This window comes from Coffea arabica, chromosome 5c, assembly GCF_036785885.1.
Source record: "Coffea arabica cultivar ET-39 chromosome 5c, Coffea Arabica ET-39 HiFi, whole genome shotgun sequence".
Taxonomy (NCBI): domain Eukaryota; kingdom Viridiplantae; phylum Streptophyta; class Magnoliopsida; order Gentianales; family Rubiaceae; genus Coffea; species Coffea arabica.
Window position 1 is genome coordinate 3,797,959 of NC_092319.1, and position 19,957 is coordinate 3,817,915.

The 19,957-nt window shown below is 41.0% G+C and overlaps 1 protein-coding gene and 1 pseudogene across 1 annotated transcript; one reads left to right on the plus strand and one right to left on the minus strand.

The window, feature by feature from the left end:
- The window catches only part of LOC113689055 (uncharacterized), a 188,844-nt pseudogene that overhangs the window by 157,719 nt on the left and 11,168 nt on the right, over positions 1-19,957 (plus strand).
- Positions 15,069-18,643, minus strand: LOC113690105 (putative disease resistance protein RGA3). Its single transcript, XM_027207924.2, has 2 exons — positions 15,664-18,643; positions 15,069-15,322 (listed from the first exon to the last, which is right to left on the minus strand). Exon 1 carries the CDS (start codon positions 18,556-18,558, stop codon positions 15,673-15,675), a length of 2,886 nt encoding a protein of 961 aa, XP_027063725.2. The 5' UTR covers positions 18,559-18,643; the 3' UTR covers positions 15,069-15,322; positions 15,664-15,672.

Genomic DNA, 19,957 nt, shown 5'->3' on the forward strand with positions numbered 1-19,957 from the left:
GATGAACCAAATCCTCCGTTGTTCTTTGACTAGAATAAAGTGTTTAGTTGATCGTCACGGAGAAAGTCATGAGCAAAATAGTTGAACTAGTTGCCGAGAGCATTCTTCTAAAATACGATGAAGCACCCGATAAGAAGAAAAGAAAACTTGCGTTCTACCACTACTAGTCTATTCGGCTGGAGAAAAGAAAAGCTAAGAAACGATGCTCCCTATTGTTCCGTTCTTCTTCTCCTACTCAACTACTTCTACTTCTAAGCAAAATCAAATTGACAACAAGTCAATGTCTCTTATCCGATAAAAAAGAAAAATACTATTCTCCCAGTAGGAGTAGAGAACTCTCCATGCGGTAAAACATCTGACTCGTGCAACTTCAATTGAATTTTGGAGATCAAGTGTCAAATTCCGAACTTCCCGGACGTACAGAATTTAGACTTTGACATGCCTATGCAGAACAGCAGAGTCACGGCTTTAATTTCCGTTTCATTCCGAACCCCTACAACCAGTGCCAATTACCAAAAATTAGTAGAATCTACCCATTAACGCAATATTTGGTAAAATAAAAGAGAGAAACAATCACAAAATTAATACTCCCTCCATCCCGATAAGTTTGTCGCACTTGGGAAGCTGTGATTTTTATTAACAGTGCATTGAAGCTTGCAACTTTTGTTTCACTTTACACCTTTGCCCTCCAATGTGTAATGCATACAAAGAAAGTTATGTTGGAAATTTATTGGTATGGGGCCTATCTATTTTGTTTAGCTCAAAAATCCATGACCAAAAAGCACGTATCAACAAACGCATGGCACACATTTTGGGGTGTCTTTCACGCACCAAATTGTGGTGCTTCCTTTTTACATTGACTTTTAAGTTAAAGTTGTAGGACCCATATTTTAAGAGGGTAAATGTTGAAATTGAATGTAAACAAACTTTCTATTTTGGGTATGTGACAATTATTTGGGGATAGATAAAAAAGGAAAGTATGACAACTTCAATGGAACGGAGTAATAAAAATGCAACCTATCTATGCGCCTGTACAATAATATGTCAAACACAAACAGCCAGACTTGGTACTTATATCTTATACAAAAACTTCTACTAATACTAATAAGGAATTCATACCCACATGGGCCATCTTAATAAAACCAACCAATCACACTAAAACCACATGGCAACATAAATAAATAGCAAAAGTTTGGTTTATATTTCTACAAGAACCACTTTGAAATTGTCTGACTCGTAATAGGTACACTATATAGTACTTGTACCTGTTTTCGCATTTTTGACTCATAGACACAAGCAGAGGTTCCCATGTTCTCCAATGTCGCAAGATGAGAAAATCGTTTAGCATAGGAACTTATGGATACATACCTCAACAGGTACATGAGGTGTTTAGGAATCATCAGCTTGCTTTGTTGTGTGTTCACCTATAACTTCATTTTTGTGTTTCAGGTGCAAACAATTCTTTCCATGGAATGCGGTCTCAAAACATTTACAATAGTTTAATGGTGAAATATTTAATTTTTCTTTCAGTGAATTTCAGGTGTTCCATGCATTTTTTGTTGTTTTGACCTCTGATGACATGGAGCAGGTAAATTCATGAAATTTCTCTTTTGCTTAATACAACTTGATAGGTTGCATTTTAGTGGATATTTCGGGCATTATTGCACAATTAATTGACTAAATATTTTCGTTAATTGGGTGGATTCTACTGATATTTTGTTTTGGTGCTAATTGCAGGAACGGTTGCTGAAAAGTGCTTAAATTCAACTTTTAGAAGATTCATCGGACGTGGGGCCCGTTTGAGAAGTTGAAGAAACCTAATTGTAATAGATTTTATTTTAAGATATTCCTAGGGAGTCTGGCTGCAATTTTGGGACAAATAACAATTCCCGGCTATTGGGGATACTATTTTATCTCTCGCGCGGCTTAGGTTAGGAGAGTCTTTTTTTCTCTTTGTTTTTGTTTTTTTTCCTTGGCTCTGGAAGAAGGCTAGACGGCCGCAGCTTTGTAGGGAGAAACGGCAGAGAACAAAGCCACAATTCTTGACTTTTGGATGTTTTTTTTTCCCATCTCATGTTGACTCTAGAATTCTTTAGCTTATGATTACTTTGGACCAAAATCAATGAATTGGAGGACTTTTCTCTCGTATGCTTTGGTAGAAATTGAGAGAAGAAAAGAATAGCCGCCGTTATTGACTTTTCTAAGCTTTGGTTTCCACTTTTGCTGACGACAACCACAGAGCAATCTGCCTTTCATACGCTTGGGCTTTCGGAGACAAGTGCAAGAAATCAAAACTTCTTGTTCTGGACTTCCGCTCTTGACCAAACGAAAAAGGTCCGATACAGCGACGTATCCTGATTCTCCCCGCGTAGCTTGTCCTTCATTAATGGAGGGCTAATCCGCTAATTCTAGCCGAGGGAGCAACTGACGAATTGGTTCACCGAGTACTGTGAGATCTAAGCCGTTTTTAATTGTTTCCTCCATTTATTGGTATTCATATGTTTCCTGCTTTTAACTGTTATAGCTCTTGTGTATGATTGATTAGTGCGCAATAATTAATTATTCATATAGGCTATTTTGCTAAATAGGGGTAACTGAATCCGTAATTGTCCGTTGCCTCTATCCCAGTAGCAACTGGCATAATTGGGTTTATGTCAGGGGAATATATGATCTAGCTTAAATAAACCCTCGTAGCGTGTTTATTGGTTAGGATTGGGCCTTTCTAATTATTAATGCAACCTGGAAATTAAATCCTACGGTCGTACCTAGGGTTGTTTTTGAGTTAGAGAAATAGCTAACGGTCGTACCTTAGCTATCGATAAATTAAGGAAGGGTTGGTTGTTTAGCGCGTGCGAGACAACTATAACCAATCTATTAATAAATGTTGGAATTATTTTTGCATCAATGATCAGTGCTTGAACCATTTCTGAAGTATACCCTTGGCTAGAGTTTCTCTTAATTATTTCTTTTAATTAATTATTTTCTGCATTTAATTTGTTCGGTTGGCTTTTGATACCAAAACCCCCCCCAATTAATCTTGATTTGAAAAGAAACAAATATTTCTCCAGTCCCTGAGGAGAAGACCCTGCTTACCACTGTCTACTAGTTAGGGAGTTCAGTTAAATAATTAATTCAGGTATATCGGATTAAGCAAACTCTTCGGGAACAGGGTGAATCAAGTAACCCATTGCACACCTAGAGTCCCTGCTCCAGTACTCGAATTGATTATTAGCTGTTTCAGGTGGTAGTTAGGATTTATTTATTATTATTGCACAGGTTCGGCACCTGTCAATTTTTGGCGCCGTTGCCGGGGACTTGGCGTTTGAATTATTTGCTTCTTTTTGAATTCAGTTTTTATTTTGTTTTATTTTATTTTTCTTTTTCTTGGTACTTTTGCTAGTTTATGCCCCGTTCTTCTCGCACAGGTGACTTGGTATACGATCCTGAGGTTGAGAAGGCAGCGCGTAGGCGGAGGCAAGAGACCAAGAGACAAAAAGAAAGGCATTTATCTACTGCAAACGAGTCAACAGAAGACGAATTTAGCATGGCCAACACTCAGACATTAAGGGAGCTGGCTACCCCAGACCTGACTCATCAGCCCTTGTGCATCACGTTCCCAACTTTGGCTGAAAATACCTTTTTCGAGCTGAAATCGGGGTTAATTCAGCTCCTGCCTTCGTTCCATGGTCTTTCTGGTGAAGAACCCCACAAACATGTCCAGGAATGCGAAATAGTTTGCTCTAGCATGAAACCTCCTGGGGTCACTGAGGAGCAAATAAGACTGAGAGCCTTCCCCTTCTCTCTCAAGGATGCAGCGAAGGATTGGTTATACTACCTGCCTGCAGGTAGTATCACCACGTGGGCACAATTGAAAAAGAAATTCCTGGAGAAATTTTTCCCCGCGTCCCGGGCTGCGAGTTTGAGAAAGGAGATTTGCAGCATCAAGCAATACTCCGGGGAGTCATTGTATGATTTTTGGGAAAGGTTCACCAAGTTGTGCGCTAGATGCCCACAGCATCAGATTAGTGAACAACTGTTGATCCAGTACTTCTATGAGGGACTCCAGTCAATTGACAGGAGTATTATTGACGCTGCGAGTGGAGGAGCCCTGGCGAACAAGACACCGAGGGAAGCGTGGGACCTTATTGAAGCCATGGCAGAAAACTCTCAGCAGTTCGGCTTCCGTGAGAGCAATCCTACCCGTAGAGTCAATGAGGCAGAGACGTCATCCATCCAGCAGCAACTGTCAGAGTTGACATCTGCTGTCAGGCAATTGGCCATGAGAGACACACCGCGAGCAAAGGTGTGTGGAATCTGTACTAGCATGGACCACTGCACGGATTCGTGCCCCATTCTGCAAGAGGACGGGGCAGAACAGGTAAATATGGCCGGAGGCGTGCCCGCGCCCCGCAGACAGTATGACCCGTATTCCAACACATACAACCCCGGTTGGAGAGACCATTCCAATCTCAGTTATGGGAACAGGCAACAAGGTTCATTCCCGAATCGTCCACCAGGATTCCACCAGCCTTGGCAACCAAAATCTCAACCCTCATCCTCCAATTCAGGAAGCTCCTTGGAGGACCTAATCAAAAGCCTTCATCAGGAGATCAAAGCGGACAAGAAGGACCAAGACGCTCGAATAAGCCAACTGGCAACTGCCATTAACCGCTTGGAGTCCCACGTTTATGGGAAACTGCCATCGCAGCCCGAGGTGAATCCCAAGAATGTAAGTGCCATGACGCTGAGGAGTGGCAAGGAGTTGGAAGGGCCTAAAGTGAAAAATTCAAAAAGCAAAAGCGAGGAGGAGATAGAAAAGGAAATTGAGGAGGAAGGACGTGTTCATGAGGATCCTAAGGTAACTTCCACTTCTCCACTCATTATTAGCTCTAATTTACCCCCTTTTCCTTGCAGGTTGGAAAAGACAAAGAAGGTAGAAAAGGAAAAAGAGCTCTTGGATGTGTTTCGGAAAGTGGAGATCAACATTCCCCTACTGGATGCAATCAAGCAGATACCAAAATATGTCAAATTTTTGAAGGACTTGTGCACCCACAAGAGGAAGCTAAGGAGAGATGAACGAGTGGCGGTGGGAGAAAACGTGTCAGCTATGCTCCAGAGAAAGCTCCCACAAAAATGTGGGGACCCAGGTATGTTCACCATTCCCTGCAAGATAGGAGGTACTCCCATTAGGAAAGCAATGTTGGATTTGGGGGCGTCAATTAATGTTATGCCTAAGACAATTTATGCATCTCTAAATCTTGGCCCGTTAAAAGGCACAGGCATCATAATTCAACTTGCAGACCGTACCAATGCTTACCCAAAAGGGTTAGTTGAAGATGTTTTGGTACAGGTCAATGAGTTAGTTTTTCCTGCAGATTTCTATGTCCTAGACATGGGGGATGAAAGGGCACTAAATCCGTCTCCTATATTGTTAGGTAGGACATTTTTAAGCACTGCTAGGACAAAGATAGATGTAAATGAGGGTACCTTGTCAATGGAGTTTGATGGGGAAATTGTAAATTTTAATATTTTTGAAGCGATGAAGTACCCAGATGAAACTAACTCTGTGTGTGCTTTAAGTGTTGTTGAGCCCCTTGTACAGGAAATATTTGAATTGGATGGGGTTGACGCATTGGCAGTGGCATTGGCCAAACATCTTGAGTTGGGAGCAACTTTTGATGTAGAAATAAGTGATGAGCTATACCACGCTGTTGGAGCACTGCATTCGCTCCCCCCAGTTTCTCCAAGGTATGAGCTTACTTCTGTTTTTGTACCAGAAACTCAGGCAAAATTGTTGCCTTCTATTGTGCAGGCGCCTGAGTTGGAGCTCAAGCCTCTCCCTAAGCATCTGAAGTATGCCTTTCTCGGGGAAAATGAGACATTACCAGTCATCATATCTGCACACCTATCACCAGGGCAAGAAGACAGACTAATTCGTCTTCTTCGGGATCATAAGGAGGCAATTGGGTGGAGCGTAGCAGATATCAAGGGAATTAGCCCCTCTTTATGTATGCATCGGATCCGGCTTGAGGATGATGCAAAACCAGTGAGGTAAGGGCAACGGAGACTGAACCCACTAATGATGGAAGTGGTGAAGAAGGAGATACTTAAACTCCTAGAGGTGGGGATCATCTTCGCCATCTCAGATAGTCCTTGGGTGAGCCCCGTGCAAGTAGTCCCGAAAAAGGCGGAGTAACAGTTGAAGAGAACCAAGAATGTGAGATGGTCCCGGTGAGAAAACCCACAGGATGGCGCCAGTGCATTGACTATCGGCGTCTGAATGCTGTAACGAAGAAGGACCACTTCCCTCTACCTTTTATTGATCAGATGATAGAAAGGTTAGCTGGCCGTGTCTATTATTGTTTTCTTGATGGTTTCTCTGGTTATTTTCAGATCGCAATAGCACCAGAGGGTCAGGAGAAAACTACCTTCACCTGCCCCTTTGGGACATTTGCCTACCGGAGGATGCCTTTCGGCCTCTGCAACGCCCCAGCAACTTTTCAGAGGTGTATGGTGAGTATATTCTCTGAGTATGTAGAAAAGATTATTGAGGTGTTTATGGATGATTTTAGTGTGTATGGAGACAGTTTTGACGAATGCCTTGATAATTTAGCTTTAATTTTGAAAAGATGCATTGAGACAAATTTGATTCTAAATTGGGAAAAATGTCATTTCATGGTGGATCATGGTATTGTTTTAGGGCATGTAGTGTCGGCCAGAGGTATAGAGGTAGACAAGGCAAAAGTCGATATTATTTCTGCTCTACCTTACCCCGCAAGTGTGCGGGAGGTGCGCTCCTTTTTTGGTCATGCAGGGTTCTACAGGAGATTCATCAAAGATTTCTCCAAAATTGGAGCGCCCCTGTTCAAATTGTTGCAAAAAGATGTGGGATTTGACTTCACCGAGGAGTGCAAGGTGGCATTTGACAGGTTGAGGGAGTCATTGACATCACTACCTGTTATCCAACCTCCAGACTGGAGCCTCCCATTTGAGATAATGTGTGACGCGAGTGACAATGCAGTGGGAGCGGTGCTGGGGCAACGGATTGGCAGAGCTGCACATGCAATCTACTATGCATCGAAGGCGTTAAATGGAGCTCAGCTCAACTACTCTACCACAGAAAAAGAATTGCTAGCTGTGGTTTTTGCATTAGAAAAATTTAGACCTTATTTGTTAGGTGCAAAAATAACAGTTTTCTCTGATCATGCAGCCTTGAGATACTTGATGACGAAGAAGGATGCTAAACCAAGGCTCATCAGATGGATCCTGCTTCTTCAAGAGTTTGACTTGGAGATTTAGGATAAAAGTGGGGCAGAAAACTTAGTCGCTGATCACTTGAGCCGCCTGCTTGCTCATAAGGAGGAGCCACCATTGAGGGAGGCATTTCCAGAGGAGCAACTACTTGCTATTAACTCGTCTGTACCCTGGTATGCCGATTTAGTAAACTTTCTAGTGACTAATCAACTGCCTGCAGGGTGGCCAAAGGCTAAGAGGGACAAGTTGAAGAGCGATGCCAAATATTACATTTGGGACGACCCGTACCTTTAGAGACAATGTTCGGATCAAGTGCTCAGGAGGTGTGTAAGTGCAGGTGAATTCCACTCCATTTTAAATTTCTGTCATTCATTTGCATGTGGAGGGCATTTTGGGCCCAAACGAACAGCTCGCAAAGTGCTAGAGAGTGGTTTTTACTGGCCTACCCTGTTCAAAGATGCTTATTTATTCTGTAAATCCTGTGATAGGTGTCAAAGGGTAGGGAATATTTTTCGTAGGGACCAAATGCTTCAAACCCCCATGTTGTTTGTTGAAATTTTTTATGTTTGGGGGATAGATTTTATGGGTCCTTTTCCCTGATCTTTTGGTTACCTATACATTTTACTTGCTGTGGATTATGTTTCTAAATGGGTGGAAGCGAAAGCCACCCGTACTAATGATTCTAGAGTGGTTGCAGATTTCTTAAAATCTAATATCTTTGTCCGTTTTGGAATGCCAAGAGCTGTGGTTAGTGATAGAGGGACACATTTCTGCAACAAGACTATCACGGCCTTGTTTCGAAAATACGGTGTACTGCATAAGGTATCCACACCGTATCACCCGCAGGCAAACGGTCAGACCGAAGTGTCAAACAGGGAAGTCAAGTCGATCTTGGAGAAGATGGTGCGCCCGGATAGGAAGGATTGGAATTTAAAGTTAGAAGACGCACTATGGGCTTATAGAACAGCGTATAAGACGCCGATTGGGATGTCTCCGTATAGACTTGTCTTCGGTAAGGCTTGCCATCTCCCCGTGGAGTTCGAACACAAGGCGTTTTGGGCAGTGAAGCAGTGTAACATGGGATTAGATGAAGCAGGGGTCCAAAGGAAATTGCAGCTACAAGAGTTAGAAGAAATAAGAAATGAGGCGTATGAGAATGCCACGATCTATAAGGAAAAGAGTAAAATCTTTCATGATCAGCAGGTTTCTAGGAAAACTTTTGTAGTGGGGCAAAAAGTCCTCTTGTATCACTCAAGGCTCAAACTTTTTCCCGGTAAGTTGCGTTCTCGTTGGATTGGTCCATTTGTCGTTTCTAATGTGTTCCATTATGGTGCAGTGGAAATCCAGAGTTTAAAAACGGAGAAAAAGTTCGTGGTGAATGGCCATCGTCTAAAACCTTATTATGAGCGTTTCTATGTTGGAGAAGTAGAAGTTGAACACCTCCAAGATCCACTTTATCATGCTTGAGGGTTCTGGCCATGTCTAGCCAAAGACATTAAAGAAAGGCGCTACTTGGGAGGCAACCCAAGACTATTTGTTTTAGTTTTCATGCATTTTTGAAGTTTTAGTTAAGTGTTAGTGTTAATTAATGGTTTGATATTTGGTGGCAGGGAATTAGCGTTTAGGCGTGCCCACGTCAGGTGGTCACGCCTGAAAAAAAGGAATTTTTGGCTCAGGTTCTGCGAACTCCATAGCAGTTAGATGTGCCCACGCCAGATGGTCACGCCTGAGGGAGGAAATTTTCGATCAGGTTCTGCGGACTCTAGGGCAGTTGAACATGCCCACGCTAGGTGGTCACGTTATTATTAAAAAAAAAAAAAAAAAACTTCCGCAGCCCTTCTTTTTTTTCTTCCTTTTTCTTTCTTTCTTCTTTCTTCTTCCTTTTCTTTCTTTTTCTTCTTCTTCTTTCTTCTTTTTCTTTCTTTTCTTCTTTTCCTTCTCTTGCTTGGTCCGCCGCCGTTCCTTGGTCTGCCGTCGCTGACCGCACGCCGCCGCCCATCGCGCTGCCGCCGCGGTCCACCAAGCTGCGGCCCAGCTCGCCGCGCTGCTCGCCACCGCGCGGACCACCAGCGCGCAGACCGCGCGCGCCTGCTCCTCCATCCCACCGCGCCTGCCGCCTGCCAGCCCAGCCTCGCGCAACTCCTCTGTCCAGCCGCACGGCCTCCGGGCGCGCAGCTCGCCTACTGCGCGCCAACCTCTGCGCAACACAGCCCAGCAACCCAGCAGCGACGGAAGACGCGACCTTCGCGCGCAGCCCCCCGCCTTTCGTGCGCAGCTCGCCTACTGCGCGCCAACCTCTGCGCAGACAAGTCCAGCAGCGCGCGACCCAGAGGCAGTCTCCTCACACGGACCAGTCCCTGCGCGTGCGACCCACGCGCGGTCGCAGCCACTGCCTCCTCCAAACCTCCGGTGATTTCTTTCTTTAATTTTCTGTCACTAAGTAGCTGATGCCAGATTTTAATTTCTTAGTTGAGGCCAGATTTTTGATTTGTTAGCTGAGGACAGAAATTGTGTGTTATTTGGGGTGCTGCGATATATCTGTGGTTGATTGTGGTCTATTTGTGAAAATTGGTGCTCAATCAGAGATATTGGTGGAGCGTTTTCACTCTGGTTGTTTCTTTAATTAGCTTTTGGGGGGAATTTTGCTGCGTTTGTGTAATTCAGTAATTTTTGGGGTTGTTTGGTAGCATTTGGGGAAGTTTTCGTGGTTTCCGTGTTTAATTAGTTTCTGGGTGCAATTTTTATTGTTTATCTACTTAATTGATTCTTGGGCTGTTTGGTTGCTATTTGTTCAATTGTTGGTGCTTGGAGCTGTGTTTGGGGACCCTTTGCTTTGTTGATTAACCACCGCTCCATCCTACCCAACTTCACCTTGACTTTGCCCTCTTTTCCAATCCCCAATGACTAAACCGAAAACCAAAGGCAAGAATAAGCCTTTCACTTCATCTCCTCAGCCTACGGTCCCCTTAGAGGGACCTGCCCCATCGACTGGGCCTGGAGGGCCCCGTACCCGCCTTGGACGGAATAGGGAGGTTCATATCTCCTCTCCGGCCCATTTTGACGGTCATTTGACCTTTACCCGGGCTGCCGACAAGGAGCGGTATGCCTCGGCTTGTACAAGGAAGATAATTCCTTGTAAATACATCCATGGCCCTACACTTGATTTGTTAAACCTGAGGGATGAGGTCGCACAGCACTTGACTAATGTAGGTTGGGCCCGCTATGCTTCTATAAATCAACCTGCTTTTACTGAACTCACGTGGGAATTCTATGCTACCTTTGAATTTAATATTCCTGAGGAATTCTCCGTTACCACTCCTGGGGTTGTGAGGTATTGATTAATGGATAGAGAGTTCAACCAATCTATCACTGAGTTTAATTTGGCTCTTGGGTTTATTGATATTCCTTACTCCCAGAGTGAGGAGTATATGCACAGTGCGTGCGAATATATAGAGCCATTTTTCTCTCATTACCTCGATTATTGGAGTGGTTTGTCAGTTGACCAGCAATGCTATGACCCCAGTCAATCTAAGGCTTCTTATCTTAAGAGTGCCGCCTACCGCTATTTACATAGATTCATGGCCTATAGTTTCTCAGGTAGGAAGGATAGCTCGGGTACTCTGACCAAACCCGAGTTCTTTTTCGTTTGGTGCATGGTCACTCGGATTAGGGTCAATTTGGGTAGCTGGTTTGCCCTCCACCTCCGAACTGTGCTAAGTAAGAAAAATAAGCCATTAATCTTAGGTTCCTTTATCACTCAGTTAGCTGTGAATCTTGGGGTTTTGGATTTGAATAATCATAACTTACATCGTGCTTGCATTATGGAGCCCCTTGATTTGGTTTGTTTGGAGAAAATGGGTCTTGTGAGACAGGTGAATGGCGCTTTCCAGTTTGCTCCCCCGGGGCCAATCTCCGTTCCTCCGAAGCGCAAAGCTTCCAAATCCGCTGCCCCGGAGGCTGGTGGTACGTCCACGAATGCCCCCGGACCGTCCTCTTCGGCACCTCCGCCATCTTCCTCCGTCGATAGCCAGCTAGCGGCCCTCCGGTTCCAGATGCAGCACATGGACACTCGTATGGATCGGATGGAGCGTCAAATGGGCGGGATGGCCCAGAATATAGCGCAGTATCTCCATCACGTGGGTTTCCGCCCGCCTTTTCCTCCGCAGCCATGATTCATTTCTGCCCTCCTCCGTTTTAAGGGAAGTGTCGTTGCCCCAGTAACTCTGATTTGGTCTTACTTTGCTTACATTGGGGGCAATGTAAGGTTTAGGTGTGGGGGAGGGTTAACTATGCTTTGGTTGTGTTTTTAGTTGTCTGATTAAGTTCTTCCTTGCCTTAGTAGTTCCGTTCTTTAAACGATGATGAATGCAAATTGGGATATGAGCGTACATAGTAAGTTCATGCCATGGGGTGTTCTATTTTCCGTGATACTTAATTGATTGATGAATATGCTGAACTTGACATTAATTTGATCCACTTGTGCGATTTTTGAGCCTAATTTTTCGATTTTTGAGTGGTTAGTGCACATGGTTTGTCATTCTAGAACTTGCTCGGTTATGCATGTCGAGATCACATTTAAATGAATTTAATGCATTGAAATGATAGGGCACCTAGGAATGAGCCATTTTTGGACTTTCTTAAAACCAACCCTTGGATTATTTACCATTAGGGAGCCAAGTTGAGCTTTACATCCTATTCTTTGCTTGAGACCCTAGTTGTTAGCCGACAAACCTCTTTTTAGACTTCCTATTTGAACCTCGTGTGAAGAGGTGCTCTGATTTCGTTATACAGAATTTTGGTGTATTATTCGGGAGGCATTACACCCATTTATGAAAAAATAAAAAAAAAAAAAAAAAGAAAACAGAAAAAAAGGGGATGTGAAAAGAAGAAAGAGTGCAGGAAACCAGCAAGTAAATCGTGGTGCTGGTTCGGAGCTCTCGAAAAAAAAAGGAAAAAAAAAGGAGGGGAAGTCGATGAATGAAAAGATTCACTTGTGTGGTGGTTGAGATGCCTTTAAATTTCAAATGTGCAAGAATCTATGTAATGAATTTCTGGGCACTTTCTTTACACTTTTGCACCCTTTTGACTCCTTTTAATCCTACCTTCTCACCCTAACCCCATTACAACCTTGCAAAGCCCCTTGATTGCTGCATTTTAATTCATGAGCAAGTGGTGGAGATATGATATACGAGCAAGCTTATGGTAGTGTCATTCTATTGTGTTAATTTGAGAGCCATCTTATATACATTTCATATACACTTTGGAGTGAATGAGTGCACTTTGAACTGTGAGCATTGTTAATTTGGTATATTCTGATTTCGATGAGGTTATTGGGGAATTTGGGATGCCGTTTCTGGTATGAACTGCTGTGATTAGCTTCGTATCTTGATTGTACTTCTGAGTTAATTATGCTTGAGGGCAAGCATAGTTCAGGTGTGGGGGAGATTGATAGGTTGCATTTTAGTGGATATTTCGGGCATTATTGCACAATTAATTGACTAAATATTTTCGTTAATTGGGTGGATTCTACTGATATTTTGTTTTGGTGCTAATTGCAGGAACGGTTGCTGAAAAGTGCTTAAATTCAACTTTTAGAAGATTCATCGGACGTGGGGCCCGTTTGAGAAGTTGAAGAAACCTAATTGTAATAGATTTTATTTTAAGATATTCCTAGGGAGTCTGGCTGCAATTTTGGGACAAATAACAATTCCCGGCTATTGGGGATACTATTTTATCTCTCGCGCGGCTTAGGTTAGGAGAGTCTTTTTTTCTCTTTGTTTTTGTTTTTTTTCCTTGGCTCTGGAAGAAGGCTAGACGGCCGCAGCTTTGTAGGGAGAAACGGCAGAGAACAAAGCCACAATTCTTGACTTTTGGATGTTTTTTTTTCCCATCTCATGTTGACTCTAGAATTCTTTAGCTTATGATTACTTTGGACCAAAATCAATGAATTGGAGGACTTTTCTCTCGTATGCTTTGGTAGAAATTGAGAGAAGAAAAGAATAGCCGCCGTTATTGACTTTTCTAAGCTTTGGTTTCCACTTTTGCTGACGACAACCACAGAGCAATCTGCCTTTCATACGCTTGGGCTTTCGGAGACAAGTGCAAGAAATCAAAACTTCTTGTTCTGGACTTCCGCTCTTGACCAAACGAAAAAGGTCCGATACAGCGACGTATCCTGATTCTCCCCGCGTAGCTTGTCCTTCATTAATGGAGGGCTAATCCGCTAATTCTAGCCGAGGGAGCAACTGACGAATTGGTTCACCGAGTACTGTGAGATCTAAGCCGTTTTTAATTGTTTCCTCCATTTATTGGTATTCATATGTTTCCTGCTTTTAACTGTTATAGCTCTTGTGTATGATTGATTAGTGCGCAATAATTAATTATTCATATAGGCTATTTTGCTAAATAGGGGTAACTGAATCCGTAATTGTTCGTTGCCTCTATCCCAGTAGCAACTGGCATAATTGGGTTTATGTCAGGGGAATATATGATCTAGCTTAAATAAACCCTCGTAGCGTGTTTATTGGTTAGGATTGGGCCTTTCTAATTATTAATGTAACCTGGAAATTAAATCCTACGGTCGTACCTAGGGTTGTTTTTGAGTTAGAGAAATAGCTAACGGTCGTACCTTAGCTATCGATAAATTAAGGAAGGGTTGGTTGTTTAGCGCGTGCGAGACAACTATAACCAATCTATTAATAAATGTTGGAATTATTTTTGCATCAATGATCAGTGCTTGAACCATTTCTGAAGTATACCCTTGGCTAGAGTTTCTCTTAATTATTTCTTTTAATTAATTATTTTCTGCATTTAATTTGTTCGGTTGGCTTTTGATACCAAAACCCCCCCCCATTAATCTTGATTTGAAAAGAAACAAATATTTCTCCAGTCCCTGAGGAGACGACCCTGCTTACCACTGTCTACTAGTTAGGGAGTTCAGTTAAATAATTAATTCAGGTATATCGGATTAAGCAAACTCTTCGGGAACAGGGTGAATCAAGTAACCCATTGCACACCTAGAGTCCCTGCTCCAGTACTCGAATTGATTATTAGCTGTTTCAGGTGGTAGTTAGGATTTATTTATTATTATTGCACAGGTTCGGCACCTGTCACAACTCATTGAAAAACTCTTGGTTGACCTTTCTGATCTCCCATACCCTTTTCATGGGAGTTATTGCATAGAAAATCATAAAATAGTTCATCATACAATTGTCATGTTGCTGTATATGATGATCACCATGTGGGTGTTTTTTGGAAAAATGTCTATGCTAATGGAAATTGTCGCCCTGATCCTTGCCAATATTCTATAAATTCTCCCATTGGTACCCCATTTCTTAAAGTTACATTATGATAAATGCAGGCTCTCAATCGAGCTGGTGGTAAATCCGAAAATAAAGGTGCTAAAGCAACGCTTACAGCTAAAAGCCAATTTCCTTTTGTTGACTTGCTTTCTTCTTGTCTCTTCATTTTCTTGTCATTTTACTCCATAGAGTATTTATTTGCAATCTGGCGAATTGTTTGCTTTGTGGATAGTATCTGGTTTGTGTTCCGTTTAAATCAAATGTCATCAATAAAGAACCTTTACTGTTTTTCTTTTTGGTTTGGATCCATTTGAAAGGGGTGATTTGACGAATTTCTCTGTCTCTACTAGGTTTGGCCCCTGTAAGAAGCCTTCTCTCAATGTAATTTAGTAGAATACAGACAATAGTAATGCTTGGAAAGGGGCTTCTTACTTAAGCAGTGAGGTATCAATCATTCAAAATGAATTACTTTTTGAGTTAAAAATGGGAGTAATTTAAAGAAATCTACACAAACTTGCATACAATAGGACAATAATAATTTGAAGAAACAAAGACTGGTTATGTCACACTTGAAAGTCAATCTGGAAATTGTTAAGGATACAAACGGTTTCAACAAATGATTCTAAACAAAGCATATGGATGTGGCTCTTCAACCATATTTGCAATTATTTGAATTTTAAATGCACCTAAGTGAAAAGTTGCCGTAGGGATTGATCCTCCAATGCCTCCTGCTGTAGCTTCAATTTTGGGCCATCAACGAGTATTATCTAGAAAACAAAGGACAAAAGCAAAAAAAAAAAAAAAAGATAGCAAAAGACATAAATGGAATTCCAAACTCAAGAGGCTATAGTTAGATATTGTTAGAAATTTAAAGTTACATTTACTAGTTAATGACTTACATCTTCTCAATAAAAAAACCCACTCTAAACTATTAATGAATATTTCATATTTTCATTATACCTATGGCTACGTTAACACTTGATTCATTATTAAGCACATGTCATATTCTACAAAGTAGGCCTTAGTTTGTTGTAATTCTAGAAGTAGTAATTATTTGACTTGAAAGATGAATAGATACATCAAAAATAAAATGTGTGAATAACCATACCTGAGCGGATTAATATTCATCAGATATGTCAACTCGAGGAATGTGTGATATCTTTATCCAGTCATCTCCTGTTTTACTAGAGTAACGATCACTCAACTTGAAGCAATTCCGAATATCCAATGTTTTGAGAGATGATATCCTTCCGAGGATGCGATGTGGCAAAATTTCAACCTTTTCACAATCATGAATTTTTAGCTCCTCCAGATGTGGCATGATAGAGATAGCAAGTTCTTCATCATCTTCACTTAAGTCTTCCCAATTTGTCCAATTTTGGAAGTAAGAAAATCGTAATTTTCTCAAATTCGGAAATGCTACTGCTTCAGTTAAGGATGATGGCTCAGAGTTTGACAATGCATCAAAAGTTTCATGACTATTCTCATGCACTGCTTTTGTAATTCCAAAGAATGCCTTACTCAAACATTCTAGCTTTCCCACTCCAATGAGCCCAAGTTCTTCTAGGGACGACAACTTCCACAAGGCAGGCAAGGATGAGATATTGTAGGCCTCATTGATAATTAGCTTCGTCAAGTTATTGACAAGAGACGTCGTCACAAGCCAACTTGGTAACTCGTTTCCTGGACAGCGAGTTAGCGCAAGTTGTTGCAAGTTTGGAGGTGGTTCCTCGCTTTCAATGCAACTTGGAGTTTCTATAAAGTGGACCCTATTGCTAAACAACAAAGACATTTCACGCATGTTTTTTTTCTTTCCAAGTTCAGCACTCCCAAAATCTACTTCTCCATGAATATGAATGATCAATCTTTCCAGTTGGTTCAAGTCCTTCAAAATTGCCAAATCATCAGAGTTGCCCCTGGCGATGAACTGAGTCAAAGTACAAAGTGAAGTAAGCTTCCTGAGTCCTTGTGGAATTTGAAGTGATTCAGAGGTCCCAAAATTGAAAAGGTGCCTCAAGTGTACAAGGCCTTCAATCCTTTGAGAAAGGCATGAAAGCTTTCTACACATAGTGATGTCAAAAGTTTCCAAATAATATAGATCACATATAGCTTCTGGCAGTGTCACGAAAGGATTCCAACTTAAGTCCAAGTGCCGAAGATGAATCAAACTTCCGATATTGGCTGGGATTTCAACTATCTCACAATCACATAAAGCCAGGGTCCTCACGCACTTCAAACTGCAGAACAAATCTTGGGGCACTACTCTTCCACGTGGAAGAGCAAAAAAGCTCCTGAGCCTTCCAAAATCAACAACTAGAGAACTAAACGTCCTCTCAGTGCCAAGCCACGTTAGATGACGTGCTCTTTCACTAGATGAATTTCTTCCAATGCCTTGTTCATAATCAATTCCATCAAGTACATGACATAATTCATTTTTTCTGAGAAATTGTGCAAAATCATGTACTATGTCATGCATCTTGCACAATGTAAAATCATGAACTAGAAAGAACTCAACTTTTCGTAATTCTTGAAAAAAGGAACGCATTGCCAAATTGTCGAAGTACTCACGGCCCACCAGTTCCAAGCGCTCACCTCTTCGCCTTGGGCGAACATAACCTTCTGCTATCCACATCCCAATAAGCTCTTCTACAAATATCGAATGATCTTTGGGAAAGACAGCACAATAGGAGAAGCAATGTTTCAGCTCCGGGGACAACTCGTTATAGCTTAAATACAAAAGAGGGAAAAGTTCCATAGTTGCTTCCTCCAATTGCCATATCTCACTATCCAAAATATTCTGCCACTGCTGTACGGTATCTTTGAACCGTAACAGGCTTCCCATAGTCTTTGCAGCAAGTGGCAAGCCCTTGCACTTTTTCGCAATTTTTTCCCCAATGCTTTCCACTTTCTTACACCCCCAAATGCTATCCTTTGATCTTCCATCAAATGCTATCCTTTGCATTATTAGCCAACAATCGGAGTCAGAGATCAGGCTCAAGCTATGAGTATGAGTCGATCCCATCACTCTGGCCACTCTTTGACTCCTGGTTGTCACCAAGATTACACTTCCGGAAGCCCCATCCTTAAGAGAGTCTTTGAAAGGTTTCAACTTTGAATCTTCCTCTGTCCAAACATCATCTAGGACAAGCAGGAATCTCTTGCCGGAAAAAGTTTCTTTTATACGTTGGATCAAAGGATCCAACTCTGATTCTTGAGAGCTTTTTCCAGCATTCTCAAGGATAGCTTTCGCAATCCTTTTCTGGTCAAAAGGATCTGATACACAGATCCAATTTCTAAGTTCAAAGTGATTCTTCACTTTATCATTATTGAAAAGTAGCTGGGCAAGTGTGGTCTTTCCACTACCCCCGACCCCTACTATAGAGATAACTTGAACCCCCTTTCTTCCTTGACTACTACTCTTAGACAAAACTTGGTCAAGTAAAGCATTCTTATCAGCTTCTCGACCATATATCTCTGATTCGTCGATGATTGAGGTACTCATAATTCGCTTAAAATCTTGAGAATCAGGGATCCCCCCACTTGAAATAAACTTGAATTGATCTGCCTCTTTCAAAGTTAATTCTAGCTGTTCATTTATTTTCTTTATTTTCTGGGCTATATCACTACGCACAGGAACTTGTTTGAGACAAGAACAAAGGGATGGGATGAGGGAACGAACCTTGATCCACAATGTTGGCTGAATTCTGGCATTCTGATGAGTTCCCTCATTCTTTGCTCTGTGAATCTTGAAGTTCCATTCGTCCAGCACATCATCCATCTCATATGTTATGTCTTCCAGCTTTTCGAGCCAAATTCCCACAGGTTCCTCCTTCAGCCTTCGTCTCTCTGCATCATGCAGCACTTTTTCAATGGTTGCCAACTTAGAGGAGATATTTGCCACCTCCTCTTCAACGCCCATCACCAGGTTGACCTTCTCCCCAAACTGCTTCACGGCAACAGCACCCAATACATCTATTATCTTTGGAACAATCAATTCAGCCATTGCTTATGGTTGTTAGCTGAGAATTTGTGTATTTCGAAGTGGAAAACTGTTTGTTTGTTTAGAATTAGAAACAACAAAGATGTCCAGGCATTTATGGGTTGGATGGCATAAAAAATTCCTTACTTTGATGCGCACTCAATTAAAGAATAAAACATTCCTTATTCTAGTGTTTGGAATCAGAAAACATTGACGTTAACCTTGCACACAAGAATAAAGAGAAAAGCAAAGTTGTGTATCCCTCTTTTTTGTTGTTGAATTAATTGAAAAGCGTAAAACATGTGAAAAAGTGTAAAACAAATTGTCCAAATTTTTATATTTACAAACGAACTGCAAGTTTTTGAATACAAAGTTTAATTGAGACAGCAAGTGTCAATTTTCCCAAAATGAAACGTAATTAAATATGAAAAGTGACTAAAATGCATCGTGCGCCCATGATTTCTTATCGTATCTTTTTCTTTTTTTTTTCTTTTGGATAATGTTATTTGTCATAAAGTATCTACGCTATACTTTATAGGTGATTTATATAAAAAGGTCATATAACAATAGTATGATATCTGTTAAAGGGTTGTTTTTGTTTTTATTTGTTAAGAATTTCTTTTTAAACATTTTAACAAGTGCCCATTGGATACTCTAACCTCTCATTTCATGTGTGAGAATGCTCATAATGGAAAGATCTTTGCATCTGAAATGGTAGGGAAAAAAAATTATCATTCTAGAGTGTCTAGTACACAGGTTAGAGTGGAATATTCATTCATTTTCTAGTATTTATTATAACCATTATTTAAATGTCAAATTAGAATATAATTAATAGAAATTTGACTTAGTTACCCATGATTAATTTATAGGACATGATATGTTTTATTACTTTTGTTTTATTTGTTCTACTATATTATATGTTGATTTACATAGAATTTTAACATTTTTAGTATAATTGAAAATTGATATTAAAAATTTTCAATTGTAATTCTTGAAATTTTTATGCTAAAACTAACAATTGCTTAGGATTTCAATGTAGCAAAAGCAGCTTGAGGTTTATATATATATATACACACACACACACACACACACACACACACATATACATATATATTTTCTTTCTTAACGATTCCATTTCACTACTAAACTTTTTCTTTTTTCTTTTTTTTTTCAAATTGAAAAAAAAATTTAGAAGCTAACTTTGGATTACTTACTATGCTTTGCAGCAAAGCAATTCTTTGTCGAGTTTGATACTGTGAATGAAATGCATAACTGACTTGATGAATATTTCAATCGTGCATTCAAGGTTTCCCTCTTATATGAATTTGCTTCAACCATAATCTCATAATCACTTGCATGACTTTCGAACAAAAATTCCGAGCTGTAGAAATGAGATGGAAAGCTTCCACCATTAAAGTATTCA

What these genes read in the sequence shown, in the direction of transcription:
- LOC113690105 (XM_027207924.2), bottom strand. Translation starts at nt 18,558, where the DNA reads ATGGCTGAATTGATTGTTCCAAAGATAATAGATGTATTGGGTGCTGTT.